The sequence below is a fragment of the Crinia signifera genome, chromosome 8 (assembly GCF_055691185.1).
Source record: "Crinia signifera chromosome 8, ASM5569118v1, whole genome shotgun sequence".
In the NCBI taxonomy this organism is placed as follows: Eukaryota; Metazoa; Chordata; class Amphibia; order Anura; family Myobatrachidae; genus Crinia; species Crinia signifera.
In genome coordinates, this window is record NC_139224.1 from 131,827,530 (window position 1) to 131,847,421 (window position 19,892).

The window sequence follows — 19,892 nt, forward strand, 5'->3', positions numbered from 1 at the left end:
TCTGTCTATCTGTCTATCTATCTATATATGTATCAAAGCATTTTTTCCCTCACATCACATATCCTCCAATCCGATACACAGCTTTCTCTGAAACTGTTTTGCTGGGTCAGAACATAAACGAGCAGGCGCAGAGTATAAGCTGTTTGCAATGGACGATGTTCCGGAAGCTGAGCGATATTCTGCTACTGCGCATGTGTCATAGTCACTAAAGGGTCGCACAGCTGCTAGTGAGAGGCATAGGATCAGACATGTATTGGTGACTGGGAGGGAGATATGCAGGTGCACAGAGATGGTCCATCCTATGGGCGTGTTATAGTAGTATAGTGCTTGTGTCACTGTCGCTCACTCAGATGCACAATCGCTCACATTGGCTAGTGCCAGTTTCATCGCTGCAACAAATGATTGTGTCTGAAGGTGCAACAAAGGGTATTTATGCAAGACCAGCAGAATATGTACACCTGGGCACTGCAGGGGTGCGGGATGCCGGCCTGACACTCGGGATTCCTGACGATCAGTATACCGACATTGGAATCCCAGCTGCCGGTATTCTGACAGAGGGGCAAGCACAACAAAACCCCTTGTGGGATCGCTGCGCTCCTCACAGGTTCTATTCTCCTTCTACGGGGGTCATAGACCCCCACGAGGGAGAATAACCCCTGTCAGTTGGGATCCTGACTGCCGGGCATTTTACAATTGGGATTCCATTGTTAGTGTACTGACCAGCGGAATCCCAAATACTGACGGTCAAAATGCCGACAAGCATTGGCAGACATTCAAAATACCGACACATTTAAAATGCTGGCATTCATTATGACGACATGGTGAAAATGGCGACACGGTGCAAATACTAACATTTAAAATGTAAAAAAACAACAAAACAGTTTGACATGTTGACATTTTAAATGTCGGCATTTGGACCATATCGGCATAATGAATGTCGACATTTCAAACATGTTAGTATTTTGAATGTGGGGAAATCATACTGAACCCCTGCCCAGATATACAGTATAATCCCAGACTGGCTGCAGCAAAGGCACTGATCAGTAAGATAATGAGCAGCTGCCTCTATCCTATGACTGCCGATACTATGTCTGCCAAACACCTACCTGTAATCGAGGTTCATAGTTCTCAGTATTACCGCCAATCACTCAGTCTCTCTCCTACTAGATCCTGAAGCTGTTTCTACACTTTGATGCCACAAGTCAGCTGCTTCCTGGCCGCATCCGGGATGTTGGAGCCTGTTGGAAAAGTGAATAAAAACAATTATCTGCCTGAAAAGCGAAAATTAACAAACCCCCCCCCCCCCCCCCAACTACCTACAACATCAAATCAATTGTATTACCTTTTGCATTCTTCTAATGACCCACAACTGGATTGTTAGTATCCCTATTATATCAAGAAATGATCTTCATACGCACATTACCAGGGCTGGCATCAGAAATTGCGGGGGACCCGGGGCTGACAAAGTTGGCAGGGCCCCCCTCTAGGTAGTATAAGTGGATGGTAGGGGGCAGAGGTTAGAGAATCTACAATGGGGGGGTGGGGGTGGGTATCAATAAGTGCAATTGATACCCATGTGTCTGAATCTGGCCCAATATCCCAATAATGTGTTACAGACTCAGAGAGCTAGCCCCGCCTCTCCCCTCTCCCTGCTATAAGTGTTATAATAATAATTAATCACCAACACACAGGTGGGTGGGCGGACAGCCGGATGGCCACACGCTGCTCTCCCATCACCGCTCCTCGTCCTTCTCCGTCTGGGATGGAGACAGCGTGACATCTTTGTATGGGAGCTCCCGGCTTTCCTGCTCTCCACTGTACTGCCTGACTGATCACCGTCGGGCAGCAGGCGGGGCTGGGGGCGGCTGCCATCTGAAGGCTAGAGGCAAGCTGTGTCTGTGCAGCGGGCTGCGGATGACCTTCCGCTGTTGAGGGGGCAGAGAGACAGATGAGCAGCGGATGGACGCAACTGTTTCTAAAGGGGGGTGCTGGTGTCCTGGGCCCTACCCTCTGTCAGAGTGGCCGGGCCCAGGACAGTTGTCCCCATAGCACCCCCTTGATGGCGGCCCTGGCCGCACAGTTTTGCATATGATATGCTATGTTACACGTAGCATTTTGTATGCAGAAGCTGCTACAGTTCCGAACAGAATATAGACATCTACATAAGTATAATCTACATAAGTATAATTGATTGTGTGTGTGTGTGTATGGATGCTCCATGATAACTCTCAAATGCAGGGCCATAACTAGGGGGGGCTGGGGGTCAGGCGCACCGGGCGCTGCATGGGGGGGGGGGGCGATGTGAGGTCCGGGCAGCGGGGGTTCATGGAAGGGGCAGCGGGGATCTGGGGACAGGCAGTGGGGGTCCAGGGACTGGTGTAGGCTGCACTGTACACTGTAGCGGCAGCTTTTACTCCGTCTCCTAGCGCTATGTGCCGGGCGGTGGGCGGGAAGCAGATTTTGAAAAGACTTGCCTTGCCCCTGGTGCCGGAAACCCTAGTTCTGGCCCTGTCAAATGCTTTAACTAATCGTGTTCAAACCATGCCCAGTACCTAAGTAGTTCAAAAATGGGTTTAATCAGAGGACCCCATAAGGGTGCAGTAATAAGGGTCCATTCTATTTCTGTAGTTTTCATGCATATGTTGTTGGAAAGCTTATGACTTTCTGAATACAATCAGGGCCGCCGAGCTCCGGTTTAAAAAGGGGGCATGGTCAATGGGAGGGGTGTGGCCAATGGAAGGGGTGTGGCCCCGCTCCCATAAAAATAAAATTGCAGGAGGTGTGGGCTGTGTGTCGGCGCACAGGCTGTGCCGCGGCGGTAGCCTCTGCTCTCTATTCCCACTGCCTGGTCTCTGCAGCACCCCCCCCCTCCTCTCGATGACAGTGAATACAACACAATAAACAGACTCCCATAAGTGGACCCGAAATACTCACCACAAAAGGGGCAGCCGCTGCTTTTATGCAGCAGACCCTGCTCCCCTAGGGCTGCTGCTGCCAGCTTTGCACCCGCTTGGAGAAGTTGGGGGCCGTTTTGGGGGGCTCGGGAGTGCCCGAGTTTTTGGGCGCTCAGCCGTTCGTCTGTTCGGGCATTCCTGTCTTTGGGCGCTCGAACACTCGAAAGGCCGAGTGCAACTGAACCTCCCCAAGCGGCCATGTTCCTCCCTGAGCGGCGACGGGGAGGATCGGTGATTCGGGGAGGGGCGGAATCAGCGACAGGGGGATGGTGATGCGCCAGTGGAGGCATGACTGGTGCACCCTTTCTTTACAGTGGTATGCACAGATTTATTTGGGGAGAGCCTGCTCCTGCAGCGCAGCTCAGCCTCAGAAATGTTTGATTTCCAGCCATACCATTGAAGTGGTTGAAGGCCTATAAGAGTCCATTAAATTAAAAACATTTTTACTTTACAAAAAATGTGAGCCTTAAGACTAGTGCAGTATATCATTTTAATCATCAGAGTCTGCTTGTGCATCTTATACACGGTGAGTCATTCAGGTGCGGTGGTTCTTCCTGCTCCTGTTGCAATGATTTGCCGTATGCAATTGCAGTTATATGCTAATATAAGCTAACCCTTGTAAAATAAAGCCCACTGTGATTGCGTCAACTCCGTATGTCATTACATGATTGCTAAAAATCTCTCAGATCATCGGGCATTGATTTGCCACGCAGAGCCTGAGTGCCTCTGTAGATGTGGAGGCTGAGCTGATCTCCCGGGGCACCGTGCCCAGGGCAAAGCTGCCCCACATACCTGGTCCCGTCCCGTGATGTGCTTGCAAACATTTGTGGGCACATTACTAAAGTGTGAGCGCTTTGCTACACAGCAACACACTTGCACATCACCGCTTCCCCCTTGGCTGTGCAGCCTAGCTACAAAGCCATGTTTCGTATCGCAGTGAGTGCATGTGACAACACGCTGCAGCCCTCCTCCCGATCGATCAGTCCAGACACGCCAGTGTTGTCCGGACTGCTCCCACAAAACGCTGCCTCACCGCCCTTTTCAACACTGAAACTGCAATCTGATGTGATCGCAGTTTCAGGTCTCGCACATTCACACTCCAGCCACGCAGAAATCGCCAACTAGCGATATACACACTTGTGTGGCTAACTCTGAATCAGACTCAGGATACACAAGCCCACAGATAATGGCATCGTCCTATGCCACACCATGTACCAAACTCACATACCTCTCGTGCCCACAAATTATTAGTCCAGCCTGTGCCTCACATAGAATATACCAGTAATGTTCCAACATATTTTTATTTAACCAGCCTGTGCCTCACAGAAAATATACCAGTCAGCCTGCATCCCACACATCATAAACAAGTTGTATGTCACATACCAGCCTGTGCTGTCATTATAACCACATTCCCCCCTCGAGGTGTGTGCTATAAGATTGCCTGCAATCTCCACCACTACTAAGTAATTGGAGCACATTGACAACTGCTTCTAGCATAAATAGACTAATTAATAGTCATTTAAGATATAGGGCCAGATTCTCTAAGCTTCAAAAGTGATAAAATGGAGAGTGATAAACAGCCAGCCTATCAGCTCCTGTCTGACATTTTTCAAACAGTCTGTAACATGGCAGGTAGGAGCTGATTGGCTGGCTGTTTATCACTCTCCATTTTATCACTTTTGAAGCTTAGAGAATCTGGCCCATAATGTTTTTTATGTGTATTTGATTCAGGCTTGCCTACCCTCCCGGAATGGCGGGGAGCCTCACGGAAATCGGGTCCTTCTCCTGGCCCCCCCGGGAAGGTAGGCAAGTCTCCCACATTCTGGTAATTGCCCCCGATCCCCCCTTTGCCACTGGTGTAATTACCTGAAATTGCGGGTCCGCAGAGAGGAGGCGGGGCTAACATGATGCGATCCCTGCATTTTGCGTCATTTAAGCCTCGCCTCCTCTCTGCGGCCGGCGAATCACAGAATTTTCCGGCATGGGGGCGGGGCCAAGTGATGTCAGACTTGCTCTCGCCCCCTTGACGTGTTGCCTCTCTGGGCTTCTCCCGGATAGGTGAAATTAAAAGTAGGCATGTATGATTTGATCTCTTTTTCTATTAATCAGAGAACCGAGTAATAAAGATTGCATATCAAATAGTGTTACATAGACTAGCCACAAGAGGGCGTCAAGTTGATATTTTTGCATTATACTCTTACTAATAGATTTTTCCCATTGCAGGCATCTCTTGTGTGACTTATTTATTTTTATTGCAGGTTATTGCATACAAAATTTACAGAGTAATTTTTTGCTTACTTCTACAATTAAATAATTAAGTTGTGACCAAAATGTTTTTAATTATGACTCGCACCTTAGTGATTAGGGGCACATGTATGAAGCAGTGAGCCAATGGAGTCAGCTGCTCTGTATAATTGTATAGTATGCAAATTATAAGTGTTACTTCAGTGCTGATTGGTTGCCATGGGCAACCTCTTCACTTGCTCACTTCTCGTCCCTTATCACTGTTTTGTACATCTGGTCCTTAAACCAGTAAAATGTAGGTATGAGTTCAGTGTGCTCATCATTATTTCTGTTGCAGTACTTCCCCGCACGCCCCATGCTCCACACACTTCTGGGGTCTGTCTATGATTGGCTAAGCGGACAGCAAGAGAAGATTGCGTTGTACAAAGACTTTGCTGACGTTTTAAACAACAAGGATCAAGTGAGTTCATCTAATTATTGTCCCATACTATAAAATGAGGCCTGCCTGGCAGGTATACCTAGATAGTGCTTCTAGTAATCATCATTATTGTGCCTCACAGTACAAGTCCTCCAGCCCCTCCCACCTCCCTACAGATAGATTGGCTTCCAATCCGCTATTACATGCCCGTCCCTTCAGTGGTGTAACCAGGGCTATTTTTGTGCAGGCTCCAGCAGGAACTGTGGCCCGGTACTTCTTTACTTTCACGGCGCCACTAGATAGGACAGATAGGATACTAGCTAGGATACGATTTTGTATGCGATTTGACATAAGATATTGCATAAGATATAGGATAAGATTTACTATCCATTTCATTACCCCACTATCCACTAGGGCGTGGAGTTGATTTTATATAGCGTGGCGAGCGGACATGGAATGTATTTTATGGAATTGCATGCAAATGGCATGCGATATTGGGTACTTGCTTTGAAACAACATCCGTGTCCCCTCGCGGGGCTCGCTGCGCTCGCCACGCTATATAAAATCAACTCCACGCCCTAGTGGATAGTGGGGTAATGAAATGGATAGTAAATCTTATCCTATATCTTATGCGATATCTTATGTCAAATCGTATACAAAATCGTATCCTATCTAGTATCCTATCTGTCCTATCTAGTGGCGCCGTGAAAGTAAAGAAGTACCTGTGGCCCTTATTCTAGTTCACTCTTTCTGACAAAATATTTCTTAGATGGACAAAACCATGTGCACTGCAGGTGAGGCAGGTGTTACTTGTGCAGAGATAATTAGATTTGGGTGGGGTTTTACACCTGCCTCACCTGCAGTGCACATGGTTTTGTCCATCTAAGAAATATTTTGTCAGGAAGAGTGAACTAGAATAAGGGCTACAGTTCCTGCTGGAGCCTGCACAAAAATAGCCCTGGGCATAGCTATAAATTTTGCTCCCCCCTGCAAAAAGTTTGTGGCGCCCCCCTCCCCCCCCCCCCCTCTCCAGGCTCCTCTCCAGCATGTTTCCCCAGTGTGTGACATGATGACATCACACGCATAACGGAGAAACTGAAGCAGAAGAGAGGAAGAGAGACCAGCAGACACTGCTGCTTCCCTTGGCACTGACGCATCCCAGGCCGCCCTAGGACGCCCATTAGCCCGCCCATCCCAGGCCGCCCATTAGCCCGTCCATTCTGCACACAGTAGCCAATAGCCAGCTCTGTGTACAGTCAATAGAATCAGTGGGGAAATTTGTCATCTCTGCCATGGCCCCACCCGCGCTGTGGCTGACTCGCCTCCAGTGCTCAGTCAGTGGGCAGCGGCAGACAGCAGCATGTCAGTGCGTCGAGCTGGTGCCGGCGCCCACACAGACCCTGCTGCTGCTTGCTACCCCAAGCGGCTGCTGGGGCTGCCTTACAGTAGTTACACCACTGCGTCCCTTCCTCCATTGCACATCTCCCATTGTATTATTATATTTTATTTATAAGGTGCCACGGGGTTTACGCAGCGGTATGCAGTAATTAGGATGGCAGTCCAATGGTCAACTACTAATGGTCTACAGTGAAAAGGTTGACACATGAAAAGGTTGACCTGCATTAACCTGACAAGGTCAAAAAGGTCATGATTTGTTTAAATAAAAAAGAAAAAGACTTGTTCATACTGCACCATCCCAGTGGGCATAGTAGGAGAATATATATGTGCTGAGCACAGTGAGGCACCGTGACCCTCCATGGCGAGAGAACCTCTTCCCATGTCGATCTTTTGCGTGTCGTCCTTTTGACCATATTGACCTTTTCCACGTGTTGATCTTTTTTGACTGTTGTTCGATAGAGGTCAACCGTTTGACTGTCGACTTAGACACTGTTGACCTAGGGCGGGATGTACTAAGCTAAGAATGCGGTAAAACCTCTGTTTTCGGGGGTTTTACCACATTTCCTAATGTATTAATATCCGGCTGCCGCGTCACCGCATAGCAGGGTATACCCTATAGAAGCCTATGGGCTTCTTATCGCCACCCGCTGCCTCCGCCGCAAACCCGCCATCTCTGCCGATCCCCCTCCCCCTGGTTTACCTTGCTGCAGGTCCTCCTGGACCTGGAAGGTAAACCCCTCCTCCCCCTAGCAAGGCAGGCGGACGTCCTTCCGGCTGCAGGGGAGAGGAGGAGGCGCCGGGGACAGCCACGCTGAGCTGTCCCGGCATGAGGGGAGGAGGAGGCACCCAGGGGGGGGGTGACGGAGACTCCCCGCACAGGTATCGCGGGGGCCTCCGTCACCGCACCGCGATGCCAGACGCATATGTTAGTACATATGCGCTGGCATCGCGGTGGCCGGGCGGCGATGTATATTAATACATCCCGCCCCTAATGACTATACCCAACGCAGCACAGTACAAGGTGTACATAGAAAACTGTGACCGGTAAATTTACTAAAGCATCTAAAAATTAAAAGAGGGGTTGTTGCCCATAGCAACCAACCAGATTCATCCAAATCATTTTTTCGGTACTTGTTTCCTAGCACGACGGCCATCGCATACCGTACTTAGTGGTGTGCGATGCGATATTCCCGTTAAATTAACAGGAGTGCTTGTACAATAATATATCGCATAGCATTGCATGCCAGCAAATGGCATGCGATGCGATGCAATGCGATTTTTAATTGTACAAGCACACAATGTTAAATGGGTACTTGTGTATTATCTGGGCTCCCGATTTTATCATTGAATGCCACTACTTAAGGCATGCGATGCGATGTGATTTTTCATTGTAAAGACCAGATTTTTAATTGCATAGTCACCCATGGGTGATTTCATACCCCCACTACCCATCTACGCATGGAGTTGACTTTATATAGAGCCACCGAGCCCGAAGCGTGGCGAGCGCAGCGAGCCCTGCAAGGGGACGCGGATTACTTTACATGTATTCTGCGTCCGCTCGCCACACTTTGGGCTCGGTGGCTCGCTGCGCTCGCCACACTATATAAAATCATCTCCATGCGTACTTGGATAGTGGGGCTATGAAATCACCCATGGGTGACTATACAATTAAAAATCGGGTCTTTACAATGAAAAATTGCATCGCATGAATTGTATGCCACTATATTGAATGCAATGCAATGAAAAAATTGGGCGCCCAGATATTACCGTTAAATGCACCCCCATTGTCAACGCCACCCCCACTATCAATGCCAACCTGAAGCGTGGCGAGCGCAGCGATTGCATAAGATGCACTACGATCAAAATCGTGGGCGCCGTGCTAGGAAACAAGTACCCATTTTTCTAAGATGCAATAGAGAAATGATATACAGAATCTGTTTTTCATTTTTGGAAGCTTTAGTAAATTTACCCCAAGCGTGAGATGCACCATAATCTGCATATGCGCAGTAAGAAATTGCACATTTATACACTAATATAACAGATATAAGTGCCTCAGTTATATGTGACACATGTGCCTCCGCCTCCTCACTTGGTGAGTCCTTGTCTGTCCATCCCCAGGCTCAGGATGCTGTGCTGGCATCACATGTTAACTATGTTGGGTGTCAGGGATCCAAGCCTGAATATCGAGGCTTTCCATGTACCGTCTGGACGCTGTTCCACCTTTTGACCGTCAGAGCTGCCGAAATGAAGTCTGACCAAGAACAATCTCGTGAGTACAAGTATATATGGTTCCTTAATGAAAACATGGTCTCGGCTAAAAAAAAACATAAACATAACGCACCAGCACTAATAATACATTAAATTGATTAAATGTGGAACCATTGTGTTAAAGATCTCTTTCCTGTGATAAAACCCGTGCAATTTCTCCTGTTGTGTTGCAATGTTAAGGCCCCCATACACTGACAAGTCAGCCCCAATTTTCCCTGAGCTTCCCCGGCAGCTCCCCGGGGGAGCTTGATAAGATTTGGCACTTGATGTGACATTTTTTACATGTGATAAATCGGCTCGATTTATCGCATGTAAACCCGGGGAGCAGTGGGAGAGCAGGGTCGGGGGGGCTGCAGAAGAGGGTCCGTGGCAGAGGGGCGCCGCGGGGAGTCAGCAGCGGCGGGAGCATAGAAGAAAAAATCCTATTGAAAATCTGGGCGGCCGCTGATTGGCTGAGCTCTCAGCCAATCACGGCCGCCCAGTCTTTTGAATAGGATTTTTTCTATTCTCCCGCTCGCCGCAGGGTCTGGTGTAGCAGCGGGAGAGACTCCTATTTAAAACATTGAGCTGCGCCGATAATGCTGGGCTGCGCTGCTAGAAGGGCAGCGTGCAGGGGACGCTGCGGGGGACAGTGGCGGAGAGCCGGGCAGGGGAAAGCGGGACTGAAGCTGTCAGTGCTGAGAAAAAAAAGCCCATACAATGAATGGGCAGCCTGTGATTGGCTGAGCGCTCTCTCAGCCAATTGCTGGCTGAGTGTGCCGAGGGAACCAATGTCTTGGCTAAGAGAGCGCTCAGCCAATCACAGGCTGCCCATTCATTGTATGGGCTTTTTTTTTTACAGCACTGACAGCTCCCGGCTTCCCCTGCCCGGCTCTCCGTTACTGCCGCCTCTGTCCCTCGCAGCGTCCGCTGCCTCTGCCCTACGATCCCCCGACATCCTCCCCGCAGCATCCCAGCCACCATGCTCCCTCCACCTTCCCGGAGCACAGCTCCCTGCTAGCTCCGGCGTCTCCTGCCCAGCTGCACATAAGATTTTGCAAATCTTATGTGCAGCCGGTCCGACCTCCCGACTCCGATCCGATGCGAACGGGACCGCGCATCGAGTCGGACCGGGTGTCTGGACAAGCGATTTGGCCCGATTTCCATGCCCGATCCATCTGAATCAAGTGAAATCGGGACCAAATCGCATAGTGTATGGGGGCCTTAAGTCAGGATTGCTGATATGTGTGTGTTGTGCTACTTTGTACACTCATGTTCCTATTGCAGTCATAGTTTTTGTCACTGTAAATTGCATTAAGGTTGTTTTTGAAGGTGGGATTCCGTGCTCAAGGTCTTAAATTGCATTAACCCTTTGAGTGCCAACATTGCTGTGAGAGATCCTCAAAATATTCACTAAAAAATTCCAGCGCCCCTCACAGCGACTGTTCTTTTTTGGGTGCAATATGTAACTAAACTTCAATGAATGGACTTGGCTGTATTTGTATTTATTTACACTAAAAGAAGGATCTCTCACAGCAATGTATGCACTGTAACATGTGCAGAGAGAGTTAGATTTGGGAGGGGTTTTACTTCAAAGTGAGATCTATATTGCAGTGTAAAAATAAAGCAATCCATATTTTCCCTGCAAAGAAACAAAATTACTCACCCAAATCTAATTCTCTCTGCACATTTTACATCTGCCCCCCTGCAGTGCACATGGTTTTGTCCATCTAAGAAGGAATTTGTCAGAAAGAGTGAACCAAAATAACCCCCAAAGTGCCTGGTACTGTATCACTGGCCAATCAGCTCCTGACTGTTAAGTTACAGGCTGGGTTTAAAAAGGGACAGTTACTGTTTGGCCGGTGATAAAGTACCAGGCACTTTATCACTTCTCCTCCCTTATCACTGCTTCATACATCTACCCCTGTGTTATTTGTGGTGCCCTTGCAATTCTGCGTGTTGAATGGGGGTGTAAATCTGTCAGTTCTGATTGTTTAATTAAATTTGTTAGAACTAAAGGGGGCAAGCATAATTCTACTAATTATGCCAGCTAAGCAGGCATACTCTTCGGGGGGTATTCAATCCCAGGCCCAATTCTATTCAACATTGAGCTGGGCCTCTCTACTGTAAGTACAAGTGCCTAATAGATATTTAAGGCCCACCGACTAGAGGACTAGCGTCACTGCTGAAATGCATTGGGCTGGTAAAATAATAAAAGGAGATGCTTTCCATCTGCTTCCGGCATGCTGGTCTATCTCAACTGCAAGCAAATGAAGTGATTTTAGAACCACCAAACCTCGCACATGGGGCCTAATTCATGTTTGTACACACATGCCTGCGATTTCCTTGACTTTGCAACTGCTGAAATTAGTAGGCAAAGCTGTCATCTGGGATTGAAAAGAGACGTAACCGTAGTGATCGCACACTCATTTGCAGTTGCATACACATTTGCTGCCTGTATACAGAAATGAGGACCATTGAGAGCCCTATGGATACGCAGACTGGACACGGCAGGAGTAGAGCAGGCCATGTTTTTTGTACAATACATTTTGCAATTAAATCGAGGTTTTCACATAATCTTGGCCAAGCTCATGGGCTTACCTACCCCGTCCAGGTAACCTCATCATTGGATAAATCCCTAGGGTGAAATGTAATAGGATGAGAGATTCAGAAAGTGAGAGATTTGGTAAGAAATCTCCAGTTTTTTTAAAGTGGCAATCATTGACACAGCAAAATCACACTGGTTTTGCTGTGTCAATGATTGCCACTTTAAAAAAACTGGAGATTTCTTACCAAATCTCTCACTTTCTGAATCTCTCATCCTATTACATTTCACCCCAGATATTCTAAGGGTTGCAAGATTATGCAAAAAATCTCTATTTAATGGCAAAATGTATTACAGTTTTAATTAGCAATGTCTGAATAGTGCAGCTCCATATTATTATTGTGTGGCACTATAAACCTCAGCAGAGGGGCACACCTCATTACTTCTAGTTTGAGTGTAGAGTGTATGGTTCTCCCCTATATATCCATGTCTTTGTACATATGAGCCCACAGCAGATGGCACCTATGAGCCCCCAAAATGAGACTGACACGTCTGCATTTCTGCAACCACTCTCCGACCTCCAAACGGTCACTTCCTATCAATACCTTTCCCATCCTCATTGAGAGAGCGGGATCTCAGTGGCACCTTGATGTATGTGCAATGTGATCTCAGCGCATGCGATGTACAAACATTTATTAGGTCCAAGGTTTAAAACTTCGGCCTCCAATCCACAATATAGTCAAACTGTGATGGGCATAAAACACAACCTACCACACTTTGACACCTAATCATCACCATCAGATTACATTAAACTATAAAACTAAGGGGGTAGTATTTTTTCGCTCCCATGCTTTTCCCTTTGGGGGGGGGGGGGGAGGGGGGGGGATTTATCATGGGGGAAAAATGAACCCAAAATCAGTCGAAAATGCCCACAAGTTTGCACAAAAGTAGTTGAAAACACGTAGATCAGGACAGGCACTGAATAGGATGAATACAATAACCCTAAAAACATCTGGAAAATTTAAGTTTTTTTTTTACCTGGCTGATTTTAACCCCCAATGCAAGCCCTGGTCTCATTGTTTAAGCCCTATCTTAATGCACTTGGATATTACATTTGATGTCACTGGTTTTGAACATTCGCAGCATGAAAACCTATTAGCTTTGCGCATTTTCAAAACTTTACAAAAAGTAGAATTTCATTTCGTCTGACCTCTTCCCTTGTTTTGTGCATTAGCTCGTCTGGAGGTCTTGCAGGCAATGCGCGGCTATGTCCGTTACTTCTTTGGCTGCAGAGAATGTGCTACACACTTTGAGGAAATGGCGCAGAGCTCCATGAACAGTGTTTTTGATCTGGATGGAGCGATCTTATGGTTGTGGTCACGTCATAACAAGGTCAATAAAAGACTTGCAGGTGAGTAATATAATGTGAGTGGACGCTGCCATACCAGTTGTTTTGGGGTAACATCTGAAGGAACATCACCTCTCTCACATACATACAGTGTCCTGTAGTTCTCATTTTGTGCCTCTTTCACATATGAGAACAGGTGAAAGAAGCAAACAGCATATTGTTAGAAAGAAGCTGTGGTTATTGGGACGAAAAGACCGAACATGTAGTAGTTAGTACAATATAAATAGCCTATGGAGACACAAACCCCATATAACAGGGTAATAGTTAAGAACCCAATGGCATGATCCGTGCCTGTGCAACACTAAGGGCAGTATTCAATGTAAAAAATCGCGGTGTGCAGCGAATCCTGTTTAGGATTCGCTGCACACTCGCTGTGTTCCGGAGGGCTGGCTGGTGCTCGCTCTCCCAGTATTCAACGTCGCAGGGGCTCGTTGCCCCTCGCGGCGAATCTTAACCCCGGCAGAGAGCCGTGGGACAGTGGCAGGCAGGGAGATTGAAGTCTCCCTGCCTGCCGCAGAACGTATGTGGAGGGGAGGAGGGCTCCCTGGGACTCAGGCAGCACAAGCTGCCCCCCCTCCCCCCCCCCGAGCCAGCAGGGGACCGGTTATATTCACTGCTCCCGATCGGGTGCAGTGAATATATGAATATCTAATGAGCGGCTCTCGGCTCCGGCCCCCTGCTGGCTGTTATGTGTAAAAAAATATATACATATATATATATATTTTTTTTTATTAAATATGTATTCATGTGCTATAAGCACATGAATAAAAATAGCATGCCCTTTCACAGAATAAAATTCCTGATTTTTTTACACCAAAATTAAAACAAAAAAAACTTTTATTTTAAAAGTTCACATTCCACTTCTCCATGAAAAGATGGAGAATTGCTACACGGAGCGACACGGCGAAAATCACTTAGAAAGACGGCGATAAATGCACGTTTAACCGCTACGGTTTATTTTTTAAAAAATTTTATTAAGATACTGTGGGGCAGATTTATTAAGCTCGGTGAAGTGATAAAGTGTCTGGTTTTTATCACCGGCCAATCAGCTCCTACCTGTCCTTTTTCAAACCAAGCCTGTAACTTCATAGTTAGGAACTGATTGGCCGGTGATAAAAAACAGTCACTTTATCACTTCACCGAGCTTAATATAAGCTTACTGTAATAAATCTGCCCCTGTATGTTAGATAATAAAATACAGCTTGTAGGTGAAAGATAGATGATCTAGATACCAGGCGCTCAGGTGGATGTTTCAAAATAAAATAGTGACTTTCTCTTAGTAGTAAAAAAATCACAGATATTTATTTTTCATGCACAATGTGTATCCGTTCAAAAAATGGAAATAAAAAAAACAAAAAGAATATACAATTCACAAGGCAAAAAAAAAAAACGGTATCTCTACCAAAGTTTTTTTTTTTTTAAATGGTAGACAATGTAGAATTCAACACCCAAGTATGAATATGTTTGAGAAGAACTTTTTAACAGAACAGGTTAGGTATACTCATTATGTGTAAAACACCTCTCCTCCCATCTCCGTGCTGTCTGCTATGCACTGCAAACTATTACTCTTGAATCAAGATCAGGCAGGTGCGTACATTAATACAACAACAAATCTCTAAAATTGCGCTATTAAAATACAAATTTATATGGTCGCTGTTTACACTCAATCCCCTACTAGTTGGGACTGAAAACACCAATTCACACCACCAATAGTGTCCACAGCACCCTTAATTAGTAATGTCCATCTTACAATTCAATAAAAGTATATAAAAATAAATACACTTGTGGTTGTTCTTTTTGAAATAAGCTTTTTCTTTTTCTTTTCAACACATGTGACCAGTACACAACGTGTTTAGTCTCTTAGAGACTTCATCAGGGGTTCATGATCTTTAGGTTATACTGTAACCCTTCTGGGTCCAGAGATGGAAAAATCACAATTCAATAAATGGAACCGTGTTTAGGGTCCAATTGGAGCACCTCTGGTGGATGGTTGGTATAGAAGAAGCCTTCTTATGGTCTCAAAATTGTGACACTTATAGACCCTGGTAAGGGAGTGTATTTATATTAGGCTTTAGTTGGAAACCTTGTAGGGTAGTATCTGTTGATAATCCACAGTCCAGTGGTATTAGGCACCCAGAAGAACAAGATTTATTCCCTGTAACTGAGGGAGATGTGTTCACCTTGGGATCCAATCTGCAAGTTTGAATTGTGATTTTTCCATCTCTGGACCCAGAAGGGTTACAGTATAACCTAAAGGTCATGAACCCCTGATGAAGTCTCTAAGAGACTAAACGCATTGGGATAATGGTCACATGTGTTGAAAAGAAAAAGCTTCTTTCAAAAAGAACCACAAGTGTATTTATTTTTATATACTTTTATTGAATTGTAAGACGGACATTACTAATTAAGGGTGCTGTGGACACTATTGGTCGTGTGAATAGGTGCGTACATCAATATGTTTAAAAGAGCTTTTTTAACAGGACGGGGTAGGTATGATAGATTTATGAGAAGTACCTCTACTCCCGTCGCGATATCCTCCACTCACTGCTTATCAGTAGCATACAGATATATTCTCATACATCTTCACTGTAGTAGCATAAAACCTGCCATTCTAGATCACGTCTGAATCTCTTAGCTTTAGGCCTTTTTTTATTTTATTTGTTGCTTAAAATGGGTGCCTGAAGAGACTGTACTGTTTTATGTGATATGACAACTGTATGTTATGGAAATCGGTAATTGAAAAAAATGTTCAATCCCGGGAATGGTTTCCCTAATAAAAATGTCTGCACTGCATATTTACTTACATGGGCAGGTGCGCCGGGGAGCCGGGCAGGTGGGATATGCGGCCGTGAGCCAGATGGGTGGGCGGTGTGGCCGGGAGCCAGCGAGACCTCTGACCACCTCACGCTGCACAGAGCCGCAGGGCAGTGGCTAAGCAGGTGCTCAGTTGCTGCCCAGCATTACACTGCACGTGCACAGTCTAATACCAATCCCAGGATTGAAATCCCGGCAATTTTGGGGTCAAAATCCTAGGAAACCGCCGATCCCGATCCCAGGATTGGCCAACCTACTGTATATCTGTGTATGACTGAGTCCCTGAATCTGTACAGTACAGGTACTCTTCTGCTCCATATACAAACTCAGTCGCACAACACGTGTCATAGATTAATCAGCACAGTATCTTTGTGCGTCCTAGTCATGTTGAATTTATGACAACAAAAGACGTTCTCAGAATTGCACTGGACTGGCGCCTCACTCGCACAAGTTATCTCGCGCTAGCATATTGACGCTAGAGCACACCGCATTTTCTCAGTGTATTTACATTGGACTAAAACAGAGTGAAGGTATTAGGTATTTATTATTGGCATTTTTTTTATCTGCCCAAAAGGAGACCAGTGTTACTCAGTGTTGAGCCACTGATTGCTATTCTCTAGATTGCCTACGATCTGTTCGGGGTATGTCCTGCTATTTATGTGGCAAATCAGGGGGGTTTAAGGGGGCTGGAAGACCTCTTTAGCAGCACTAGTAACCCTCCTTTGGGACATGACCTGCTTCAATGGGGTTCAGCCACGCCCCCAAGATGGTGGCCCCCCGCAGGAGCACAGGTGGAATTTTGGAACGTATTAGGACAAGTACTACAGGATATAAATGAGTATATTGTATACAAGAATTAGACTATAGTGCTGTAGTTTTCTTCCAAGCTAGATGTTGATGGCAAATTTAGTAATTGAATTTAAAATTGATTGGTTGGTTTTCTTACAATAAATGGTATTTGTAATTATAATTAGTAAATGGCATAATTGAGGTGATTGATTCAGTAAATTAATATGATTGCCATGCTGTCGTTCAGGGAAGAACTGAAGGATTTATGGGTCATAGAAACAATGTATATTCTATGCAGAAAGTCTTATTGTATTAAACTTGCTGTTTCCGTGATTGCAATTGTGCAATTATTTTTAAAAAAGTTTTGTTTTTCCAAAATAGTCACTGTTACTACCCTTATATGTGATGTGCATGGTGCATTTACCTGGGGTTTGTACACTTTATTCTATTCAACTTTACAATCCTTGCTACCTGGGGATAGCTAACTAGCTCATTAGCTAATTAGCATGGTCAGGATGCGTGTGCTGATGATATTACAGGAGGCAGTGACCTGTCCACTGGTATGATCGTGCAATCACAAACAGTGTTCCATGTGATGGGGACAAAGTCAAGCTTAGGGGTAGATACTGGAGGCAAGCGGCAAAGTGCTACATGTTAGATAGCACGGTCCCCTTACAACACAGATACATAAAGGTTTTGTATCATTGATGTATAAAATGTGGGTGTCAAATAGATCTCCTTTATGCCTGTATGCCACTAAAATATTTCCAGGATCTACAATTTCCAGGTAGATATATTTGGAGATGAAATGAAGTGTAATGCTGGGTTACACACTCGGCGGTACGTTGGCTTGAACCGCTGATATATTGTGATATGTGCCGACTGCCCCTCCAGTGGCTGCAGGGACTTATGACCCACCCTGGTCAGCAAATTCAAATGTCTGACCAGTTCTGAAGCCAGGACAACACATTTAGCAGATGATCAATACGTGTATATACTGTACTTACCTGTATTGCCCACTCTGTTAATATGACTGTAGATCCGCTACCAAGTTGACAGTGTGTCTACACCAGAGGTGGCCAAACCGGTCTTCGAGTTCTACCAACAGGTCACGTTTACCAGCTGGTGCACAGGTGTAGTCATTACTAACAGGCACATTCTCAAACGTATGCTGCATTCATTCCTAACCAACACATTCTACAGATCCACAGGTGGTCTGGAAAACATGAACTGTTAGTAGATCTCGAAGACTGGTTTGGCCACTCCTGGTCTATGCAGAGTATAACACTTATCGAATGCAGCTTAAGAAGCAACTCCAGTTTGGTTCAGAGACCATTCCAACAGCTCAGAAGAGATTTCATAGTGATGTAAGACAGTAGGCCGTGCTGAATCCATGTCTGTCTGGGTGTGGTATGACTGCCCGACGGGTTATGGCGACATCTGAATCCCAACTGCCGGTGCTCCGACAGTGGGATGAATGTGAAGGAGCCCCTTGCAGGCTTGCTGCGCTCGCCACGCTGCGGGCTTGGTGGCTCGCTTCGCACGCCACAGGTTCTGTTCTCCCTCTATGGGGGTCGTGGACCCCAACAAGGGAGAATAGCCCCATCAGTCTGGATCCTCCCTGCTGAGGCACTGGCAGTCAGGATTCCGACGCCAGGATCCCATCTGTCGGGCAGTCATTCGGCACCCATCTGTCTAGTGACTTGTGTGTCATTTTGGACCTTTCTTGATGCATGTATATGTAGAAGCCCTTATAAGTATCATTTGTATGCCAGTAAATGTTTGCTGCATTTCTCGATGTGACTGACAAGTTTCCATCATCTGTTTGTTTTCCTAGGACAGGGAAGTGATGATCCAGAATTTCCAAAGATGCAATGGCCCCCTGCAGAGCTTTGTCCCAAATGCCAGAAGCAGTATAGGAGTGAAACCGCCTGGATCAGGTCTGGTCTTCTCTCTTTTCTGAAGTCTCATTACTCAGAAAATAATTTATCCTATGAGTATTTGGAGGACGAGTCCGTTCTTCTGGAAAACCAGAAAAAAACTGCCAGTGTGGTAAGGGGTAAAAGGGAGGCCGAAGAGGAGGAGGAGGAACAACAGGAAGCCGAGAGCAGAAATGACGCTTCCAACACACCAATCAAAGATGCAGAAGAGAATGTAGACTTACCTGCTGTTTCTAAAGGACAACAGATTCCAAACCACAGACCTACCATCATAAAAAGGAAATCTAGTAGGGGTATGCTAAGAGAGGGGCAGGATGAGATTGTGGATTTGGATTCCCAGGAAATCCATATCTTCCAACGCAGAACATTACAGGATTCCAGCTTCGGCCAGAACAAGGTTCTCCAGGCAGAAAGGCTGCTGGATTCCCAAGATATAGAGTTTGACCATATTGCAGCAAGGGATCGTTTACTTCAGAGGGGGATCGACAAAAATTATCTGATGGGGGTAATAATTGAAAATGGGGAGTTTAACTGGAAGGGGCGTTGGGTGAAGTTTTTGGAAGTGGGCTTTTCTCGTCTAGACATCAGTCTCTGTGTCATTCTTTATTTCCTCACCAGCATGTGCCTGCTTGCCATGTATCTGTACCTAAATCTCCGGACACGGTTCATTCGAAAGCGGTACTGGTGTCCACAAGTGTGACACAAGGATTGCCTATTGTGACAGACCTGAAGATCCACGCCGTGAGGAGTGAACTGTGCATTTCATAAGTTACCACTGTCATTATTATTATTTTTTTAACTCATGGAAAGTTTGTACTAACAACTGCTCAAAACCAAAGCAAAGCTCATGACAAATGTGTCAGACTGAATGATGTATTAAAAAAATAAAACAAGAGTACTAAAATGTTTTTAGTTTTATTGAACGTATTCAAGGTACAGTCCGGTACATAGAATGCACTGACCATGGCAGATGGATTTCCAAACTGTACAGCAAATAGGCAAATGTATTATCGTTTACCTGTGTGGTGCCTCACAACTCTACAGTACTGGATGGTCAACTGCAGGTCATAAACAATACAAATCGCACATAAACCCATCAAGTGCACAAGAAGATGAATGAAGTACAGATGTGAGG

General features: G+C 46.0%; 1 protein-coding gene across 1 annotated transcript in view; it reads left to right on the forward strand.

Annotated features, from left to right (window-relative positions):
• The window catches only part of QSOX1 (quiescin sulfhydryl oxidase 1), a 57,349-nt gene extending 37,697 nt beyond the window's left edge, over positions 1-19,652 (forward strand). The window contains exons 9-12 of the mRNA XM_083157173.1: positions 5,536-5,658; positions 9,133-9,283; positions 13,041-13,217; positions 18,655-19,652. Coding sequence (XP_083013299.1) covers positions 5,536-5,658; positions 9,133-9,283; positions 13,041-13,217; positions 18,655-19,457 — 1,254 coding nt within the window. The 3' untranslated portion in view covers positions 19,458-19,652. The remainder of the gene's footprint in view (positions 1-5,535; positions 5,659-9,132; positions 9,284-13,040; positions 13,218-18,654) is intronic.
• The last annotated feature ends 240 nt before the right edge of the window (positions 19,653-19,892 follow it).